The sequence below is a fragment of the Amia ocellicauda genome, chromosome 18, assembly GCF_036373705.1.
Source record: "Amia ocellicauda isolate fAmiCal2 chromosome 18, fAmiCal2.hap1, whole genome shotgun sequence".
In the NCBI taxonomy this organism is placed as follows: Eukaryota; Metazoa; Chordata; class Actinopteri; order Amiiformes; family Amiidae; genus Amia; species Amia ocellicauda.
This window is the reverse complement of record NC_089867.1, coordinates 9,568,280-9,591,321: the sequence shown is the minus strand read 5'-3', so window position 1 is coordinate 9,591,321 and position 23,042 is coordinate 9,568,280. Positions and strand designations below refer to the sequence as shown.

At 36.9% G+C, this 23,042-nt stretch overlaps 1 protein-coding gene across 1 annotated transcript; it reads right to left on the bottom strand.

The window, feature by feature from the left end:
- Window positions 1-1,922: 1,922 nt before the first annotated feature.
- ddc (dopa decarboxylase) lies at window positions 1,923-21,523 on the bottom strand. Its single transcript, XM_066690897.1, has 14 exons — window positions 21,376-21,523; window positions 19,820-20,036; window positions 17,873-17,986; window positions 17,473-17,592; window positions 15,129-15,263; window positions 13,561-13,704; window positions 11,497-11,563; window positions 11,263-11,357; window positions 8,134-8,201; window positions 6,917-6,993; window positions 5,788-5,807; window positions 5,104-5,202; window positions 4,680-4,781; window positions 1,923-4,571 (listed from the first exon to the last, which is right to left on the bottom strand). The coding sequence occupies exons 2-14, from the start codon at window positions 20,018-20,020 to the stop codon at window positions 4,380-4,382; spliced, it is 1,434 nt and encodes a 477-aa protein (XP_066546994.1). The 5' UTR covers window positions 20,021-20,036; window positions 21,376-21,523; the 3' UTR covers window positions 1,923-4,379.
- Window positions 21,524-23,042: the final 1,519 nt, after the last annotated feature.

The window sequence follows — 23,042 nt, the reverse complement described above, 5'->3', positions numbered from 1 at the left end:
ACCCTGCCCCGCGTGCAACACATACTTACACATTCCTTTTAAATACAGTTTTGAGCTGCTAAGTGTAGGCTAGAAATCAAAATTGCTGATGAAATTCTGTTATACATTATTATTATTCCCCATCCAGCAACCAAAGATTTGCACATAGCCTTGTGAATGCAGGGAAATAAGTTTAAGGGGAGGGTGGACGACGGATGGACGACAATATTAAAAATAAATTATCAGATCATACCTCATAAATCACAATTACACCAACAGACAGAAATAATTTGTCTAAAAATCAATGGTCCATTACAGAGTGAAACATCACTAAGAGCTGTTATTACAAGCAAACCAACAGACACACAAAACAAGTACAGTACTTTGTTATTCTGCCTTCTTCTGTAATGGGATTTTGTGTAATAAAATAAGGGAATAAAAATACCGCAAAATACTGAGGTTACAATTGAATTTCGGAATGTGATATGTGATGTATGTCTGCAAGTTCTCAAACACAATATAAAACATATTTCTCAATATGAATTCTGTTTGAGAACTTTCTGAAGAACGCCTGATAAGCTTCCTCATTTATTGATCACCGATGCCTAATTTCTAAATCATTCTATGGTTTAAATCAGGGGTTCCCAATGTCTGGTGATGGAGGGCCAATTTACGGAGGTGCATGGGATTGGGGGCTGCAGTAGAAAATGAAGTACAGATGAAAATTAAATATGTCCCAAATCATACCTTTTTATGTCCTATAGATTTCTGTTAGGGAACATTTATTAACTTTAATTGTTGAATTATTATTTTCCCCCAAATTACATGTGCAATTTGTAACCAAAAATGTTGATAAAGAGTAGAAATATAGCAAAACTTTAGAATAGGGGGGTTGAAAGTTGTCTTTGGGGGGCCGCACCAAACATCCTTGAGGGCCGCATTTGGCCCCCGGGCCGCACTTTGGCAGCCCCTTAAATTCATTTCTGTTTTTATTCTTTTAGGTAAATAACAATAGTTATACAGGTGTGTCTAACAGGTTAATAATAAGATAAGAATGGACACATGTATGTAGCCCTTGCTGACACTATCAGGATGCTATCTTCAGCTGTGTTTTAAGCATAGACTTCATATGCTCTGTCTATCTGTATTTTAACACCTCACAGATGTGACTATGAAGGGGTTAACGTTAATCAGTTCCTCCCTATAATTTTGAGTTTTCTGCAAAATGTTTGGCTATTAATAGAAAAGAAACGTCAACATTATTGTCCAGTTTAACATTGAGGTCAGAATAGTCCCAACTCCCAACTACATCCAGCACTTACCATGGAACACAAACACATACAGCCATGTTTAAAAACATATTGACAAATGATCACATGTAAATACTAATAAATAAATAATAAATTACAATGTCTCTGTAAACTCTCAGTTACTGTTTTCAAGGAAACTGTATGTTAACAGTGTATATCTTAAACATTGTCAGTTTATTCTGAAATCAATTTAAAAGCTGTGTCTGATATCAGCATTAATTTGTAAATCTTGGGATTGCCCAGATGTGGGCAGATGTTGAAAAATACACAGTGAGGAAATTCAATATTCAGTAGACAAACACATTCCAGAGTTCAGCCTCTTTAAAGCTATCCAGGTGTATCCAATTTGGTGGTTTCTCAGTAACTGTGCATACTTCACCAATTATTTGTATATACATTCATCTAAGTAACTGGAATGACAGGAATATATACATTGAACATGTATACTCTCTCAAACTTGTTTGTTTCTTGTTCATTATGATGTTAAGATGCTGATTCAGGAACCAAAGGATATTGTTTTGGTAATACTGGCATCTAGCGGAAGAATGTGGACCTACTATTATCAATGCCAACAGAACCTTCACATACACAATTATTAATAATGGCAACCAATAAACAGATCAAAAACATGTATTTGGGTTTCTCATTTCAAGCACATTTTGTTTTATTGGCAGAAAGGCAGATGGGTGTCCAGAGAGTTCCTAAATTATGTTCATTATGGGAGCATTTTTATATAGTATAGTGTCCAAAATAATCTAGAGAAAGAGATGTGGGGTCAATAATAGGAATTTATTAGGAGCAGCTGCAATGAGGACCATTCATGGGGTTGTCCCACAAACAGTCCTAAAGAAGTAAGCATTTGTATGCTGCCAGGAAAAGATAATAAGATAATAAGAATCACTTGCTGTCCTGTGCAAGTCTGCTTATTTCTGCCTGACAACTAATTTGAATTTGACATATACGGGGGCTTCATATGATGTATTAGACCAAAACTGCTAGATTAAACTGGTTGTAATTAAATCCTGTTCTTCTGGGTATCACGGTTGGCAGTACAGTAGCACAGTAAGGCAGTGACCTTGTTCACAGACACACAGGAAAAAACATGCAGTTTTTAATTATACATATACATTGAATTGTTATAATCGAATGTGCCATTAATTGGTGAAATTAATTGTCAACCCTATGTATAGAGTAATAATGAATTACCTCAGACCTTAGCATGCTTTATATCAAATCCATTTGACACTATCAGTACAAAATAAGAGCATGGTTTTGGAAATTACTTATTTTTCCCTGTTGCAAACTAACCCTGAATCTCTGTATGATCCAAGTAGAGTATTATTATAGAATACTTTTAGGTGTACTAAATTCAAAAGGCCTTGTATTGCAAAATACTATAGTATAATGTGTATCTTTGTTTCATATTTAGTAGAATTTCACTATTCCCATTTTAAATATTACAGATAATACAATTTTCTACCCAAGAATAAAACTACACACAATCAAAACATTGTTTTGGTGCATGACATTTATTATTTTAATTTAGTCAAAATCAGTGGATATGAAATGCTGTCTAGTAAGCACAGCCTTGGAGATTACATACACATCGATATCTATACTGCAGTGGTCCCAATTCAAACAATTAAACAGCTCCTCTCACAAAAAAATAAGACATACAGACTCCTGCTGGCAGTTTCATTATCAGATTTGTGTTCAATATGTTTCTTTCAGTTTAAACAAGGGCAACAAGTCAGTCATCTGCAGATGGGCAAATCTCTCTCAATCACCCTCACACAAAATCCCCTGCTATATTTTTAGCTCCTTGACCATTCTTTGGAGAGGATTTCCAGCAGCTTGGATGAACAACGGTATTAAGGTTAAGCACACAGAGGAGCACACATGCTACCGTAAGGCTTTTGGGTGTTTCTGCACTGTCAGTTGTCATTAATGCAGGGTGAACCAGGAGCTAGAACAGGCAGGGCTACACAACCGTGGCATGTGCCAGACGTCTGCATAAGAATGCAAAGGGCATCCAGCTTTAAATCACATAGAAATATCAATGTTGACAGTGAGCCTACACGATGGCCGACGGTGGAAACTATTACTAATTGATATTACTTTATGATCTTAAAGCCCACAACCTTTGGTCCAGGGTCCCACCCATCCAGGGTCCCATCCTCTCAATCTCTTTCTATAAATATATATACAGATGAGTGACAAATTAAAGGAAAACCTGAATAAATGAGTGGAGGAACATAACGAATGCAGATGCCTTCAAACAGGTGTACTGCATGATACAATTAAGTCTCATTACAAAGACAAATGCACATTTGAGTGTTCAGTGGTGCACAAACCATAGGCACTGGTCTACAGAGATGTGGAAAAACTGACATGGTCAGATGAGTCATCCTTCACCTTATTCTCGTCAAGTGGGCGAGTGCATGTGTGGGACACCAAGTGAATGGTAGAGGCCTGACTGCTTGACCCCTACAGAGGGGGTCCGGAGGCTCTGTTACGCTGTGGGGGGCATTTTCGTACAACTTGTCGCAATAGAGGGAAGGGTCACTGTAAATCATTAGAAAGTTATTCGGAGTGATCACCTTTACTCGCAGTCACCAGATCTCCAGTCACCAGCACCTATGGGAGATTTTGGACCAACGTGTCAGACAGCGCTCTCCACCACCATCATCAAAATATCAAATGAGGGAATATCTTTTGGAAGAATGGTGCTCATCCCTCCAGTAGAGTTCAGAGACTCATAGAATCTGTGCCAAGAGCATTGAAGCTGTTCTGGCGGCTCGTGGTGCCCAAAACCTTACTGAGACACTTTATGTTGGTTTTCCTTTAATTTGTCACCCGTCTGTATATGTATGTGAATGTGTTTATACACTAGTCTAAAGGTTTTTATTCCCTTTATGGCCTCTTCCAGAGTCCAAACCATTCCTTGCCTAAGGAAGGGCAATATGTCCAATAGCTGACACAACCTCTTGCATATGCAAACACATTTAATTGGGCAGTCTTTCTGTCTTGGGTGCGTGGGAAGGTAACAGTGTCGGTGAAGGTGCCCCTCTCTGTGTTCGTGCTCTGTTCTCACTGCTGCAGGATGAGGGAGGCGGCGCTGGCGATGCGCTTCCAGGCGAGCTGGATGTGCTGGGAGTCGGTGGTGCGCGCACACACGGCAAAGCGCAGCACGAACTTGCCCGACAGCTGACAGGGTACTAGGTGGATCTTCCTCGTGTCGTTTATACTCTTGAGAAGTTTCTCATTCAAGTCATTAGGTCCCTGTTTTCATTCAAAGAAAGAAAATGCACACATCGCATCCTTTTATCCTTTCACAGTTTGAAAATCACCATGACATTTGGCACCAATTTATTATTAATTCAGTTTTACCTTCAGTCTGAAGCATACCAATCCCAGCACCACATCGGCACTTATCTCAAAACGCTGGTCACTGCGAACTAAAGTCTCAAATTCCCTGGCCAGGTTCACGTGCTGAAAAATGTTAAAGAGTTTGTCAAAACTAGACTGTGTGAAGTAAAAACTTATCACAGCTATTGACTTTTCCTCCTCTGTTCATTTGTTTAATTTAATAACATCCTGTCCACTAGGTGGTAGCACAGACAAGTACTGGTGACAGCTTTTGAAACTTGGTTTGCCAAACTCTTCTTGAAGCAGACTGCTTGAACTTAAGTCTTTAGGTTTGTGCTAACTACATAGTTACATAGTGTGATACAAGGCACACTGTAATGTATAATATTGTAACTGATAAGAGTGGTAAGTAAACAGGACAGAAAAATCCTGGGTGTGACATTACCTTGCGAATGTACTCCTGTAGGCCTTTGAGCCCGTACATCCGGAATACAAACCACATTTTTAGAGAGCGAAATCTTCGGCCTAGTGGTATTTGCCAGTGCTGTTGGGAAAAGGGATACAACAGACCATAACATGGTACAGTTTACCAAAACAAAATGTATGTGATTGTTCCCATAAAAATACTAATTAGGATAGAAGTGTGCTGTATTGTGCATTTAATTCAGTATAGTATAAGAAAAGTAGAAAGTTATCGCCACTGTATCAGCTAGACAACAGGAGGTAACTCAATCATCATGTAACATGTGGAAAATCTAATGTAACATGGGGTAATTTAATGGTCAATTACATGAATGCATGTTAAAATGCAACTTGGTTAAAAAGGTGTATAGCCTTGGAACATATATTAGTAAAAAAACAAGACATAATTCAGTTGAAAGGTTTACAAAATAGGTCCCGTCCTGTAAAATGAACACCTTCAGGCACTATCATGTAGATGAAAACAGCCCATAAATATTGAACGACGTTTGGAAGTGCGACAGTGGCGTGAGCTATAGAAGTGTTTCAAGTGAAAAATATCGTTTTAAGCAATGTTGAACTAAATTACACATTTTATAAAACGGTGCTAGATGTTTTGTATAAGAGTGATACCTATAAATCACAATCACGGCTGTAATGTTGTACTTACTCTGTAATCTGTGACGAGCCCTAGAAACAGGTAGAAATAAGGAGATATTTTACATAACCAATGAAGTCCATTGTGAGTATTTAATTAGATAAACTTAATAACAGTACAACACTTGAAACTCCCTGTCCAAGAAAAGTATTCAATAATAAACTGATATTTAAATTCACAATTATAATCCATATGTACATTTTATTGAGTATATGTATGAATTAATTATTTTTTCAGCAAAGGAGCATCTAGGAGCAAGTTAGATAATTCTTGTATTCAAGATTGTACAATTAAAATAGCAGTGTAGATTCAAGAACAAGCTAACCTGCAGAAATGCTTACTGTGGATTTTCTCATTTAAAATGAAGACGAAGGTAAATAAATAAAGAAATATGGGTTTCTGCATTTGCAATAAGCTATAATTTGATTTCAGTTCTCTTTCAGATTGTCAGAGTGGATACGGGGGGCTGCAGTGGGTGGCATGTAATCATTCACAATGTACAGCAGGCAAACCAGGCGAAAGCAGAAGCCTGTCACGTAGTAAAAGATAATGAAACAGTCTTTGTGAGCTGCCGACGCAAGGACAGCAGTTGTGTGGTCTGCTTTTGAAATGGATGTTAAACATGAGCCACAAAGCAACCTCCAAGGGGTTAATGAATTATACAACCATGTTCTCCGTGCCTTCCAACATAGACACGAGTGAGACAAAAAGATCTGAGGCTTAGTTTAAATAGGTAAGGTTGGCATGGTAATGTGCTGCTATTTTATTTTTTAAATCATTATCCAAGCTAGCTGTACTCATCCTGTGCCACACATTTTAGCGTACTAACTTTCTAAAAAGGTCTGCATAAACATATAGGCTGTCTATGTCCATTATTATTATTTTTATTGGACCTAACATGAAGCAAAACAATATGAAATCAAATATTGTATGTATCTATATTTTTGTTCATGTTATTTATACATAGATTTATCTTGGTTGCAAGTTATGATCATTTAAATAAAACAGGGGTGGTAATTAAATTTCTGATAGACAAATAGGGTCCAAAGGGTTAATCCATTCTAAGGTCAAAAACCATAAAAAACAAAACAAAAAAAAACACTTAAAGTGATAGTTGGAGTTCCTAGATTAATTTTACAACCTGATTCTTGGTGGTCATGTTTCAGGTAGAGAGGGTCCATTTTGAAAGCACCAATGATGTCGGTTCGTTTCTTCACCCTACAGACAGACAGGGAGAGGTGACTCCAAGATTTGAATCCAGGGTTGGTCCATTGTCCAGTGGACCAGTCATGAATCAAAGTCTTTATCACATTGTAATGATGTGAAGACACCTCTGGATGCAGTCTTCTTCTGTTTATTATTTTTATTTACAGCAGAGTGTATTGTAACCATTAAAGTATTTTTTCAAAGAGGTATTATCCTGAAAGAGGGAACATATGTGAGCAGTCACTGCTGAATTCATTGAGCATGAAATCAGGAAGAGCGGATCGTTAACAATCAGGGCAGATGTTTGGTACACTGGGTATTTTCAAGACAGAAACTAGTTAGGATTATATTGTGTATCTATATCTATATATAATATTTTCTACAGAGTTAATACATTACAGGTGTCAAAAAGAATACCACTATTGAGCTCACCTTGGAGTAGAAAGGCATTTTCCAAATTAAAATTGGGAAGTTCCCTGATAAATGACGTACACGCTAACCTCTATGAACCCATTCAAACTCCTGAACTTCCCTTTCTGTTTAGTTTCCAGTGCTTTCCTGCAGTCCAGCATCAGTCCAGCATCATATCTTGTTACTATCCAAACACACACACGGGACGAAATAGACCTGTAAACTATTTCTCCTCAAGGTCTTGCTGATATACTGGTATATTATTGTATTTACAGAGAGAAGGTTTGCTCAGTGGAAAGCGGCGCAGTGCTTGTGTGGTGATGAAATAAACAGCAGATGGGCCGTCTTTCTTCCTTTTAAAAAGCCCAGTGAGGCAGGTGACTTTGTGATGCTAACAATCCACCGGAACTACTGAGGAACAGTAGCATCCCCTTGTGTCAACACTGCAGACAATGTGTGCGACTGTTTACGGTTTCCATTTACCACACTTTCCACGGATGGTAGCACTTCTCTCAACTGTACTGTGCTGGGTTTCCAGCCCTCATCTTTTGTGTTCAAACCTGTAATGCCAGTGGCTTATGGGAACACAATGTAAAATATGGTTACAGTGAATGTCAGTAGCCCGATTATATTCCAATGTATCCTTTTTCTAAATAATGCATTCAGGAGAACAGTTCAAAGTCCAAGTGTCATACGGAGTTGGGTGGCTTAATGAACGTCTGGAATAGTTGGGTTGCTTACCACATAGCAGAGCAGTCGAAGTTGACCAGAAGCCATTTGTGTGGATTGAAGTTGAAGGAATCTGCAAACTGAAAGAGATGGAGGTGCAATATTGATTCATTCAGCAAAATTCTGCATACATTCAGTGAGGGAAAAAAGTATTTGATCCCCTGCTGATTTTGTACGTTTGCCCACTGACAAAGAAATGATCAGTCTATAATTTCAATGGTAGGTGTATTTTAACAGTGAGAGACAGAATAACAACAAAAAAATCCAGAAAAACGCATTTCAAAAAAGTTATAAATTGATTTGCATGTTAATGAGGGAAATCCCCTATCAATCAGCAAGATTTCTGGCTCCCAGGTGTCTTTTATACAGGTAACGAGCTGAGATTAGGAGCACTCTCTTAAAGGGAATGCTCCTAATCGCAGCTCATTACCTGTATAAAAGACACCTGTCCACAGAAGCAATCAATCAATCAGATTCCAAACTCTCCACCATGGCCAAGACCAAAGAGCTGTCCAAGGATGTCAGGGACAAGATTGTAGACCTACACAAGGCTGGAATGGGCTACAAGACCATCGCCAAACAGCTTGGTGAGAAGGTGACTAGGAGATTATTCGCAAATGGAAGAAACACAAAATAACTGTCAGTCTCCCTCGGTCTGGGGCTCCATGCAAGATCTCACCTCGTGGAGTTTCAATGATCATGAGAACGGTGAGGAATCAGCCCAGAACTACACGGGAGGATCTTGTTAGTGATCTCAAGGCAGCTGGGACCATAGTCACCAAGAAAACAATTGGTAACACACTACGCCGTGAAGAACTGAAATCCTGCAGCGCCCGCAAGGTCCCCCTGCTGAAGAAAGCACATGTACAGGCCCGTCTGAAGTTTGCCAATGAACATCTGAATGATTCAGAGGAGAACTGGGTGAAAGTGTTAAAGATGAGACAAAAATCAAGCTCTTTGGCATCAACTCAACTCGCCGTGTTTGGAGGAGGAGAAATGACCCCAAGAACACCATCCCCACCGTCAAACATGGAGGTGGAAACATTATGCTTTGGGGGTGTTTTTCTGCTAAGGGGACAGGACAACTGCTCCGCCTCAAAGGGACGATGGACGGGGCCATGTACCATCAAATCTTGGGTGAGAACCTCCTTCCCTCAGCCAGGGCATTGAAAATGGGTCGTGGATGGGTATTCCAGCATGACAATGACCCAAAACACACAGCCAAGGCAACAAAGGAGTAGCTCAAGAAGAAGCACATGAAGGTCCTGGAGTGGCCTAGCCAGTCTCCAGACCTTAATCCCATAGAAAATCTGTGGAGGGAGCTGAAGGTTCGAGTTGCCAAACGTCAGCCTCGAAACCTTAATGACTTGGAGAGGATCTGCAAAGAGGAGTGGGACAAAATCCCTCCTGAGATGTGTGCAAACCTGGTGGCCAACTACAAGAAACGTCTGACCTCTGTGATTGCCAACAAGGGTTTTGCCACCAAGTACTAAGTCGAAGGGGTCAAATACTTATTTCCCTCATTAACATGCAAATCAATTTATAACTTTTTTGAAATGCGTTTTTGTGGATTTTTTTGTTGTTAATCTGTCTCTCACTGTTAAAATACACCTACCATTAAAATTATAGACTGATCACTTCTTTGTCAGTGGGCAAACGTACAAAATCAGCAGGGGATCAAATACTTTCTTCCCTCACTGTAAATAAACAAATCAATCAATCCTCAGAACAGGAGTACTTCATGTGCACAGGAAAGCACATGAGTGAAACATGGAGTGAAAATGAAGAATGCAATGTTTGGATTCGATTCTTAGCCGACAGACAAGTGGACTACTACGCATGGTAGGTTATGGGCAACAACTTATGAAAGGTGGAGTGAAATGAGGTGAACAGCACGCTGATTTGTGCACAGGACTTCCTGCATTACCAAAATGGAAAATAAATAGAAACTAAAAAATCTAAATAGAAAGAAAATGCAGACAGAGAAAACTGAAAAAGTATTCGAGTACATTTCAGCTACATCTACAATCACTATAGCATCACTTGCAGAGCATAAACAACAACCCCAGTAGGCCATACGATAATTAAAACAAAAATCAACTTCACATCCTGTTTTCTGATTTTAAATAACAAAAATATCTCCAGCCTAATCTCTCTGCCCGACATTGCTTTTTCCAATATCCTCTTTGCCTGCCATTGGAGGTATTATGAGAACCGCCGAGAGGAAACCAAAATGTTGGAGGCTTGTATCCAGGGTTGAACAGTCGCCTCACTGACAGATGCGGGGTCCCACTGTGATTCATTTCCTAGCAACCAATTTAATTGCAGGAAACTCCAGTGTCAGTGTCATTCACCTACTGATAAAAGCCGATTCTTTTATGGTTTCCTAACTATCGCTGTATTGTTTGAACTTCTGCCGTTAATAAACAGTGATATTCCTTTGCCACCGAGATCGGGATTTATCTAAAGGTCTGTCGATGCCTCAGGAAATTACTTGATCCTTATCTCTGTGCCTGTGAACACCCACTACTGAAAAGCCACCAGCAATTCACAGGAAGTTTAATACTTTCTAATTCCACACTGATTGGGGTCTGTAAAATTAAAATCCAGGGAATATTAGTTTTGCCTTATTATAGTAAGCTGTTAACCTATGTACTATACTTAAATGATAAATTCTGTAAATAAATAAATATATATACATACATATATATATATATATATATATATACATACATATATATATATATATATATACATATATATATATATATATATACATATATATATATATATATATATATATATATATATATATATATACATATATATATATATATATATATACACATATATATATATATACATATATATGTATGTATGTATTATGAAACTATAAATGTATTTCATTCTCTCCTTCCTGGAGAGAAGAGAACATGGGGTCTTTGTTTTGAAAATGCCGTCTCTCATTCTTATGTTGTGAATCAGTACAATATGTACATTGCTTTGTAGAGATGATAGCATGAGCATTCTTGTGAAACCAATAAACAATTCAGGTTTTTATATCAGGCTTAAAACTGAGCTATTTGTTTCAAGACTGTGTAGAGGCCAGTGAAATATTTGTAGGTATTTTAATTGTCTTACCTCCACTCCATTAAGAAGAGGCCTGAATTCAGGGCAAATGAAAGCACTTCCTGCATATGCCGCATCGATGTGCATCCAGATGTTCTCCGAATTACCTGTAACAAAACAGAGGGTAGTCGTGTTTATACTGAATTAATCTTGCTGTCTTTTTCCAGAGGACTGTTTAACATTTTCATTATTGAATTCTCATTTACTATTATTGGGGGCCCTGTAATTGGATGAAAACATACTTACAAATAGGACCTAGTTCACTGATGTGATCAAATGCACAAGATGGTGTCGTCCCTAGAGTGGCACAGAGCTGTGGACCGCAAACACAAACAGACATTCAAATCCCACGATTTTCAAATTAAGGATGAATGCACTGAAATATCCAGTCTCCTCATGTTATTATAACGCAGTTGATGCATGGATAACATCTCTGAATTTAATTGTTTAATATTGCAATAAATATAAACTTTATGGACTATTTGAAATATACTGATTTGTCCATTCTACTCATCAGCAGTAGAATTAGCTGTAAAATCATTATTTTAAACAAACAAATATAGTAAATTACAGCACACCAACAAATAATATTACTTTCCAAGTATTGTACAAATTTGGTACAGTAACAAACACACACACACAAAAAAAAAAAACAGCAGTAATTTCAAACTTCTTGGCCAATCTGAAAATTATAAGCAATTATCTGACTAAATAAAAATGAACACACACTTGAAAATAGAAAATATCTTCTAACACTTATTTCTAATTCAAAGAATGACACACACACTTTGCTTTTACGAAATAGCAATGTATTATAAGAGAGTTAACTCACTATATATCATATATGTGTAAAAAGCACAACAAAACTACACACACAAAAGTTGCATGATATCATAGCAGAATAATGTTCTACAGATGTACCATTAAAGTGATTCTTATTTAAAGCATTACAGTGTGGTGCCCAAACATTGAAGATGTTGCGGATTTAAAATATATTTTCTTGTGTCACAGATGAAGGCTGCGATAAAAATTATAACTAGATCTTATTATTAACTAAAACATCTCCAGTACAACCCCTGCACAGCCATTTGTGGAAGTCTACAATGAAAATTAGATTCTAGAAAAAATAGAAAAATTGTAAGGACTGGTAATTTAGGTTAACCAGTCATAAATGCCAGGTTTCATAGTCCATGTCTTGCAGTTAAGCAATCAGATGTGAATGTTATATTGTGTGATTGTACTAAACCCTGGTCCTGATAAAGGTAATTAGAAACCATTTATCCATGGAAAATATAAGTGTTTTAGGGTGTTTTACTTGTGTTGTGCCCTGGAGACAAGTAATACAATGATTATCTTTTCTCAGATCGAGTTCTTGGATTTGCAAAACAGAACAAAACAACTGTCAAATAAAGGCATGTTTTTAAAAATCTGCTTTTACAATATGAAGTAATAAATAATTTTCCTAAAAAGTATTTTCCTATTCTTTATCTTAGCAGGTATCTGATCATTTAATTCTGTCTGCAAAGGTTGACCATTGATGATCACCTTTTTTTGCTTTAAGAACTGTTGTGAAAAATCTTCCTGGACAGTTACTGAAATGTATGGTAGTCTACCCAGGGCCAGGTTATTGGATAATGAGATTCGCCTTAATTTAGGACAGCAAGGACAGGCTTTACAAACAAATTGAACAGCCACAAAGACCTGAGGGAGATGCAAAAACGGAAGAGAGATAATGCAATTCAGATGCGCACTTGATGAAAGCCTGTTGCTTAGTGAGCCCCAAAAATGAATATTCATGTGGATTCAGACCGCTATTGTCATGCTTCTGCTTTAGGCTTTCAACATATTTAACACATGTAGCCTGAACATTAATGCAGGGATTTTGTATGTGTCGTCAGGTGGCTAAACACATATTAAATAATTGCAGATTGTCAGTAACTAGTTAATACCATTACGGCTAAGTCCAAAACCTATCTTCCCTTTGTTTAATGAATGACATTAAATCAATCAATCACTGTAGCCCTTCTGTGGTGGAATGACCTTCCCACCGTGGTCAGTCATGACTATATGCCTACAAAATTGCTGACTTTGTGCAAGTGTACCTAGAAGAATTGATGCTGTTTTGAAGGCAAAGGGTGGTCACACCAAATATTGATGTGATGTAGATTTTTCTTCTGTTCACTCACTTTGCATTTAGTTAATTGATACATATAATCTATTAACATGTCTATTTTTGAAAGCATTCTTTCTTAACAGCATTTCTTCACACCTGCCTAAAACTTTTGCACAGTACTGTATTGCATAACATACATAGAATGGGATGAGTCCAGCTGCCTTGTCCTCTTCAATCGCTCTCCTGAGAGCCTCCCCGCGAGCTGCGAATTTGTCATCTGATGCGATCGTCTTCATTTTCACTCCAGCTATCAGTCCCGCCCTTTCCACAGAAGAGTGAGCCTGGGAGAACCACACAAAACACACACAGTCAAGCCCTGACAGTTCCCATATCTATCCAGAACTCTGTCATTGGAGTGTTGTGTTTAAAACAACCACTTACATCACTTTTCTTGTTTAAATAATATTATCTACAAAGTATTGATTTCAATAATATGTTATAATAAGGTTATATGTCTGTAACAATTCATAAGCAATGTATATAATATGGATAGTAATACTAATAATGTATGATTTATGTAGTTATTAATGTTTAAAAATGAAATCCCTTCCAGGAAACCACAAGGGCATGTTTTGTTACATATTTCAGCTGACATGTTTTACATTTATTAATGTAGTTATTAACTACTAATTATGCTATAATACATTGTTATTCATAATCTATAACTAATATATTGATGCTTATTAACGGCTACAGATTTAATTTAATTATTCTCTTTAATGAGATTTTACAGCTGTTTACACAATTAGTCCTTGCAATTAATCCTTCAATGTTTAAATTATCTGTCGTTGTGTGATAAATTAAATAATTCTGTCTGGATCAAAGTTTTGCAATACAATGGAGCAGAAGAGCCAAGGATCACCACACTTTACATGAAATTAAGTCAAGACCTGCACATTTGTTTTTTTAGGATTTGTTTATATTATTCTACATTGTGCATAATACATCTTTCACCTATAAATAACAAACTAAAAACTTAAATAAACTCCCAAAACATTCAAGATACCTGAAGAAACTCTCCATGTGAACCATTAACCTGCTTTATTTCAAAGGGAAGGGGAAAAAAACCTCCCTTCAGTATTAAGTAAACTGGATAGATCAGGAGTTTACTGCTCATATGCCAGGAAAAGGTCTTCTTTGTTATCTGTTTTCTGAAAGGTCGGCAATGCCTGTAGGCCAATTCTCCCCCAGACAGTAAATCCACCTCCCTTGTGACCACTTGTGGAGTGCTGTCACTTTCCATTTCTTATCAACCCTTCAGCAGCCCTACCCTTGATGTCACAGATCTGAGAAGCTGAATTAGAGAGACCAGGATTGAACAGCTCAGAGGAACTTAATTCCTCAAATTTAACACTTCACAGGAACAGCTGCTACACAGACAAACACTCACAAACACCAAACTGCTTTGCATATTTATCGCACCTTTCCTCCTTGACATATTAAGAAAGCTAACGTACACTTTGATTCCTGATTTCGAGGTACATTTTTATTTGGAATACTCTGATCTGCAATTACCTATAATACAATTCACATTATCATCATCTTACAAAGAACTATGTTTACGTAAATCAAAGGATACGGCAAAATATAACCACTATGCTCAAAACAAGTGATTCAGACTTTTACACATTTTGTCATCTATAAATGACAAATACAAAATATCCCTTTACTTTGTGTACTATGTTCATTTTGTCATTGCAGTCACCTGATCGGAAGAGTAGGCTACCAGTCTGCATATGATATCTGCGTCAGCTTGCTCTGGGGTCTCAGCTTGAATTGCCTTGACTGTCCTTGACCGGGCAGCTAAGAGGGCAACCAAAGTGGCTTCACTGGCGGTGCCCTGGGGGAAAAAAATCACCAACGGGTTACGATTAGATGTAGATGTCCAAGTGTGAAACCCAAAAAGTGACAGCTTTTCAGAGATATAAAGGTTTCTTAAAATAAAAAATAGAACAAAATAGAACAAAACCCGCCTGCGGGAGCAAGACCAGCTTGTATGAATAATAGAAGAATAATACTGTCTTAAGAAATAATATGAATGACAAATTATCAGTCAAGAGTTTTTACATTTTTTCTCCTTCTGTTTTTAAGTTCAAGAAAACAAAATTGGATGTATTTCTAAATCTGGTTGATTTGATTTTTACTTGTACACTAAATAGACAGAAAGATAGATATTGATATAAGAATTGATACATTGATCAACCTGAGGCTTCACAATTTTAATGGGTGGTTAAGAGGTGTTGCTCTAGCTCTCACACCCTGACTCTCATGGAAGCGATGGGCATAGTAATTGGGAGATTACCATTCCAAGAAATATAAATATAGATCTGAATTCACAGCATTACCTTTCTTAGTACATCGTTTTGTAAATGAGAAGGTTACGTTTCAGTGCATGTACCGTCATTGAAGACAAAGTAACAATGTCACAGATTGAGTAGAAATCAGGGCCTACAGACATTTGTATTGACTGGTCTTTTTGGGATGTACTCATTTCTATTGAATCAGAAGGTACATTTTAATGTACCTGTGACTTTTGCAGCATGCTACTGCTTTTCTCTGCTGTCTTATCACTTGAATATTATTTAGTCAGCAAACAACTGTTACTAGAAGATCATTCTGAATCAGTCACCAAGGATCTAGGTTTCTGTGATGACTGGGCTCTATACATACTCTTCACACAACCTATATGGTCCAGTCTCGTCAAGGGCAAGCGCTGGACACTTGCCAGTAATGTAATTAGGAAACCTGTCCTCAAAAAATGATCTGAGACATTAATATATGGCCCCAAAAGCAAAGATACTTTCACCCAGGAATCAAGTCCACATTTCTGTGATTTGAAGGCAGTCAATTCACTAGTCATGTAAAAGACTTGAATTTACATTCATGTAATATGGTAATATAATAGTTGTATAAAATTATATATATGTATGTATCACATTTTAAGGTAGGATGTACAATACATTTTTTGACCATCAGTACATCTCAAGACAAGGTTTATACACATCTTGTAAAATCACTTCATAAACGTGATAGATTTGATCCCTTTATCTTTCTGTGTGAAATAGTTACTCATGACACAATCTCTTCCCTGCAAACCTTAATATCACAAAGCAACAAGCTAAAAGAAAAGATCAGAGGAGAATCCAAACCTAAAACCCTTTCAATTTGTGAGCTGAACTCAAAAAACCTGGTAATAATGTTTGATGGTTGTTGTTGTTGTTGTTGTTGTATGCTGCCGTCAGATTTGTAATGTAATGTATTTCTGTGTGGAGTCTGGATTTTAGTTTTTGTGATATTTATCTGTGACTTGTCAATATTCTATATGCTCTTTGTTGCCATAGTGAGACGTTCTTGACAGGAACAAGGCAATAACTCAGGAGGATTCTGTGTTCGAAGAGGACAGAGCTGAAATTATCTTCAATTGACTGGCCTTTTCATGCGTCACATCTGATACATTAAAAGCTTCTTCTGTAGATATGTTCTGTCCGCCAACAAAATTATTGGACAACTTTCCCAGACACGTATTCCACCCAATATCACAGACTGTCTCAGGAAGCCACACTAATAGGCAATTTCCAGCCATTTTTGAGTGGAAAAGGGAAAATCAATGTCAAAGAAATTGCAGTCCAAGTGAATATAAAGCATGTATGATTGTTTTGTTTTTCAGCAACAGGCCAGCATTGAGAGAAATTAAAGCCAATTATTGTGTCTCTCAAGCAGCGCTGACATTTGCAGCCTGCAGGAATATTCAGACAGGTTTCACTGGCAAATCAGGACAATGACATCTTCTTCACGGATGTTCACATCTGCAGCAGAATGATATGTTTGGTAGTTCTGTCGCTTTGATAAAATCCCTCTTTCAAAGACACTTTAAAGACACATGTTCAGAGTGAGCATCATAATTGGCTTTGAATGTATTTAATATATTCTGCAAAATTATAAGATTTGTGATATGTTAATTATTATTAATGTAGAAAATGTATTTATCCAATTTTTCATAGTTGTGTGTTTGTATAATACACGTAAATATCAAAACATTAAAATCATACCTGTATCACACCTCCACCTTGTCCCATAGTGCCAGCCAGAAATTCCTCAGGCAGCTTTAACATCTTGCCCAGCCAATCCAACATCACTGTTTCCAGCTCTGTGCAGGCTGGGCTAGCAGCCTGTAGTAATAAGAAAAGAAAATGTGACGTATGTTCAAAAATTATAACAATTCAAACTGCTTTAGAAATGTTATTATTATAAACACATAATGCAAAGGCAGAGTTACATTTATTTATTTTTTTCTCATGGTGTCATACATTCCTTTTCATTTCAGATAGAATGACCTTCAGTTTTTTTGTTTCATGTTTATTTACTGACCCTGAAATTACATACAAGGGTTCACATAAGGTTCAAGAAGAACAGAGAGAGAAAGAAAGAGAGAGATAGAGAGAGACGCACCCAAGAAAATCCAATGCATCCTATTGCTCCAGACAGCATATCAGCCAACATTGCAGGAAACGAGCTGGCCGTGGGGAAATACGCAAAAAAATTGGGACTATGCCAGTGAGTCACCTTCAAAACAGAAACAAAAGTGAACAACAATAAAAAGGTGAAACATTTGCAAATTAAACATTGTCAAAATACAAGTGTTCTGTGAAAGTGTTTCCCAACCTATGCATAGATGTGCCATTATTATTATTATTATTATTATTATTATTATTATTATTATTATTATTATTATTAATTTAAATCACACAAGAGACAACTTACATAATGAATACATAATACATTACTCAAATATTTACATTAAACTCGTTCATGACTAAATTAAATAAGGATTGATGTGCAAAATATCTTGTTAATTGGATGTGCTTTCCATTCATAAAATAATCAAACTCTTTATTCTGAACTGACACAATAGACTGACGTATTGCAGCAGTAGGTTACATACCCTATTTTAGGTCCTAACTATAGCATGAACCCCAACCTGACCTTAACAGAAACCTAACTTCCCCGAGAACACAAATGCTAACTGAAGAGTCCAAATAATCACGAGAGAGACACACAGTCAATCAAAAGGAATTTAATACGAGCTGCCACACGGAAGATGTCCCAGAGGCGATCTCAAGTCTCAAACAGTCTTAGAGAAGTTACAAACTACAGGCACTTTTATGCAGACCAGACAGGAGAGAAAGATTACAGGACCCACATGTCAGTCCTGTGATGAGTGGACCAGTTTCTGCTTGACAGCTGGTCAGGAAGAGCCATATACAACTCTGGAAAAAATTAGGAGACCACTCCAAGTTCAGAAATCAGCGTTAAGTGGTCTCTTAATTTGTTCCAGAGCTGTATGGTTAAAGTTCATATTTTTCTTTTTACTTCTAGTAAACTATCTGATGGGTGAGTTCTCTAATAATTTGATCAGTCCATCCATCCATTCTTTTGTCGCCACTTGACACAGACCACACACTGATTAAAGCACTCTGCTAATTACAGGACTTTACACTGCATACAAGATAACTATTATCTAGGTGGCAATATAGGTGAAAAATCTCTGCTCTTCACTAATATTAGAAACATGCGCTACAAGGTGCTGAAAATCAAACAATCAGAAGGCGGGCGAAGAGCTTTCACATAGCTGACAGTTATACATATTTTTGCACCGATAAACAATGCTATTTCTCTGGTCTTCTTCACGCTGATTTGGAGGACAGGCGAATGAACTGGAAAGAAAATTAGCAGCATTGTAGATTGTTTGTGTCTTGTGCTCTACTGAATTTATAAGCAAAGTTATAGATGATTTCTGGGTGGTTTATGGTACAGTATAATCATTAATAGCTCTGTGGCAATCCTGTGCCCTGAGAAATACTACAATAACAAGAAAGGATCAGAGACAGAAGTCAGTCAATTGAACTTTGAATGTATATATGGGCTCTGGACTCTGTAGCGGAGGATTGTGGGTCCAATCCCAGGTGGGGGACACCACTGTTGTAGTCTTGAGCAAGATACTTTATCTATATAATACAGTGATGTATTATAACACTTGAAACATGAGGGCATCTGCTAAGAAATGTAATAATAATTTTATAAATATTTGGATGTATGTGATATGTTTCGGATAAGTTAAAGTCATCGGGGCCATTTGAATGTTTCCTCTCGCTGTGCGTTCTAGAAAATGTGGACAGTTGATGGCTGAGCTCTACAGCATGAATCATTTGCTGTGAAAGGAGGAGATAGAACAGATATTAATAACGATTTCATTTAATCTCTGATAAAATGGCTAGAACCCTGTGATTCATATATATGCCACTCCATTTAAAGTGAGACAGCCTTGAAAATATGAAGAAAATGTCACATGTTCTTCAACCAGCAGATAACCATGTTACATTGCTCCTTTGCGCTCACCCCGGGCATTATGACCCTCTCAATATCCTTGACAATTTCCTCATAGGCTTCTGGATCTTCTGGGGCTTCGTCCGGAATCAGAGATCTCAGATAGCCAGGTTCCACATTGGGATACACGTCTCTCTTCTCAATGTTCTCCATGTAGTCCGCAATGTAGTCCACCATCTCCTTCCCTCGTCTCCTGAACTCGGTCGTGTCCATTTTCAAAAAGGGCACACTGCAAAAAAGGTCAATACACAGGTCAGCCACTGGGAACTTCACCACGGCAGTTTCAATCAAAGGGAATGTGAATTTTATTGGAGGAACGTATTGTCTAAGCTTGTTTGTCGTCATGATTAGTGATAGTGTGTTTCATTTTTACAACAGATGCCATGCAATCAATCGATTCATTAACAATTACATACTTGAAGCATTTCTGTCCATGTCTTATGTGTTGAGCTTAAATTAAATGCATAAATGGAAATTCCCCATGCAGAAATATAATACACTGCTGAGGCAAAACACGCTCAGATGCATAGGCAAGTTTTATTTAAAACAATGAAGCATGTACATAACACAACATAACATAACATAAGTGAACAGATAATTTGTTTTAAAATGTAATAAGAAATAGAAAGAATATGCTTAAAATATTTTCAGATTTGAATTTCAGAACAATATAAAACAGAGAAAAGGCTGCAGCAATATTTCAATACTTTTGCACAGAATACAATACAGACATCTAAACTGAAAATATATCTCCACTGTTAATCATAACAGTGCCTCACCTGGTGTGCTAGATCACACACAGTAAACTGTTGCCTTTCTAAATCCTTTTTAATTCTTTGTAATCCAGATGTAAATGATCTGGGTGCTCTGTGGAGGTGCTCAAATTGATTACTTATACGTAAATACAATTAAGGGTGCAAAGTCTAATTTTGAAGAGAGCTGACCTACTATTGAAGCGTGGATTTACTTGTGTTTATCTGAACAACAGTCAGACTTCTAAATGAATGCCTTACAAGTAAATACAGTTTAGTTTTTTTATTCAAGGCATTAGTCAGACATGCATGTGCTCATTCTGTTTTATGTGTAGACCTAATTTAATGACAGGTTTTCAAGGTCTATAACAAATACATTTACCACTTAAATGATACATACAAAAGCAACAACATTGAATGCATTACAAATTCTGTTAAGTGTACTTTGCTTTTACTCTGATACATTGTGGAGTAAGCCCTTGTGTGGCAAATTGTTACTACACCTCATTTCATTATAAAACCAAGACATTTAAAGAGTTAAACACTCAAGGTAATTTGGCTCACAGTCCTGTATAAATATGGTTCTATACAATTCTAAAGGTTGATGTATACAATTAACTACAGACAATCATGTTAGAGCAGGTATTTTTCCCACTCACTGCTGAGTGAACCTGTACACACAAGAACACACATTGCACACACTTGCCCATTTGTGCAAAGTTCAGACTCTGTGATCTTGGTCTCTTTTACTTTCATCAAAGTGTGATTACTTTATGAACCAAAGAGATACTGAGACAACATGGAAATAGTACTTACATTATGGCAATGACACTCTCGTCCCCGTCAGGCTTCTGTTGTAGCTTTCGAGAGCATGGGAAACAGAAACTGCTTATATGCCAAGTGCCCCCTTCAGACAGCCAATAGAATCGTGGCTCAATCTGTCATAAGAGCACGTCTGAAACACACAAGGTTACCACGAGCAAAAAGACCCATCCAAAACCTCTGATTAATGACAACATTGCATATTACATTTGTGACTTTGTGTGAGTCAGTGTACATAAATTACAGTTTTTATGGGAGTCTAAATTGCATTTCAAAAGAAAACATATAAATGATAACCTTTTCATTCTCAGCCTTCACAATACGTATGTTGCTGCCAGCACCTGTTGGTCTCATACATAAATCCTCTTATTACTGTGTCTTTGAAATGTAAAGAACTGCTCAACAATTGGTGTTATTTTTCCATTGCTACATAATAATATTAATAACAATAATAATTATATTGTTCTTTAAGTCTTTATTCTTTCACAATGGTTTCTAGGGGGGTTTGATTAACAATAAATAAATGTGCATGGTGAATTAATGTAATATTCCCTTTACCTTTTACTATTTGTACTTATATCTTGGTCATTTCAAATGTAAAAGTACCCTTTAACCTATTTATCATTAATTGTATTTATATTATAGGCGTTTAGTTTTTCTCAGTGTATGGTGAGGATTATAACAGTTTAGGAGGTTTACAAGTTATTCTTTAGCTAGATCAGAGAAGTAAGAAATATACAGAAACGTATCTTTATATGACTTCTGTTTATATACTTGTAAACATTCTACTAAATGGAATTAAACATGTATTTATAGTGTAATACTATAATCAACACATTGCAGTGTAGTTGGGTCATTAAGCTAGTATTCTATCTTTATACCATGTAACTTAAAATATGAGTCCTAACCAAGCAGGGTTAATTTTAGCTCAGCACATAAGCCATGTGCGTCAATGACCCTGACCTGAAACAGCAAACAATAAAATGTTATAACTTTCCAAGTAAACAGTTTTGTCTACTGTAAGAAAAATGATTAATTCAGACTCTTTAAAACATGCACAGTACCCAGATACCCTGTGCATTTGTTTTCAACACTCTTCCTACAATTTCAAACTATGGTTAAAAACAAGCCTTTGGTATATTGATTGTCAGTTATGAATTAATCCACCTATTCTCATTCATAGCAACACCTATTTTATATACGAATATATTACCTTGTCTTTAATTATACAGGTATTCCACTGACACTTTACATTTTGGGATAGCTTTACAATACACAGATAAATAATATATCTTGTTTTGATGGAAATTGGACACAGTATGTGGAAGCATTAGGAAGTTCTTCTGGTTTTAGTGTCCTCGGTAGCATGCTTTCTTATTTAAGTAAGCAGCCTGCCCTCTAGTGGCAACAAAATAAAATAGCCATTTCATTATATTGTGCTGAAGACTGTTAATGAGCAGCAAAAAACATTTTTAAAGATGACAGAATTTGTGTGGGTGGGGTTAATTTTCAATGCATTTTAAACTAATGCAGGCATTGGTTATACATATTTGGGGGTGGGTTTTACAAACCATTTACAAGCTTGGGAAGGTGCCTAGCCACATAAATGAACTTACCTCTTTCCTTGTTCTTGTAAAGAATGTGTAAAAAGGAGATATCTT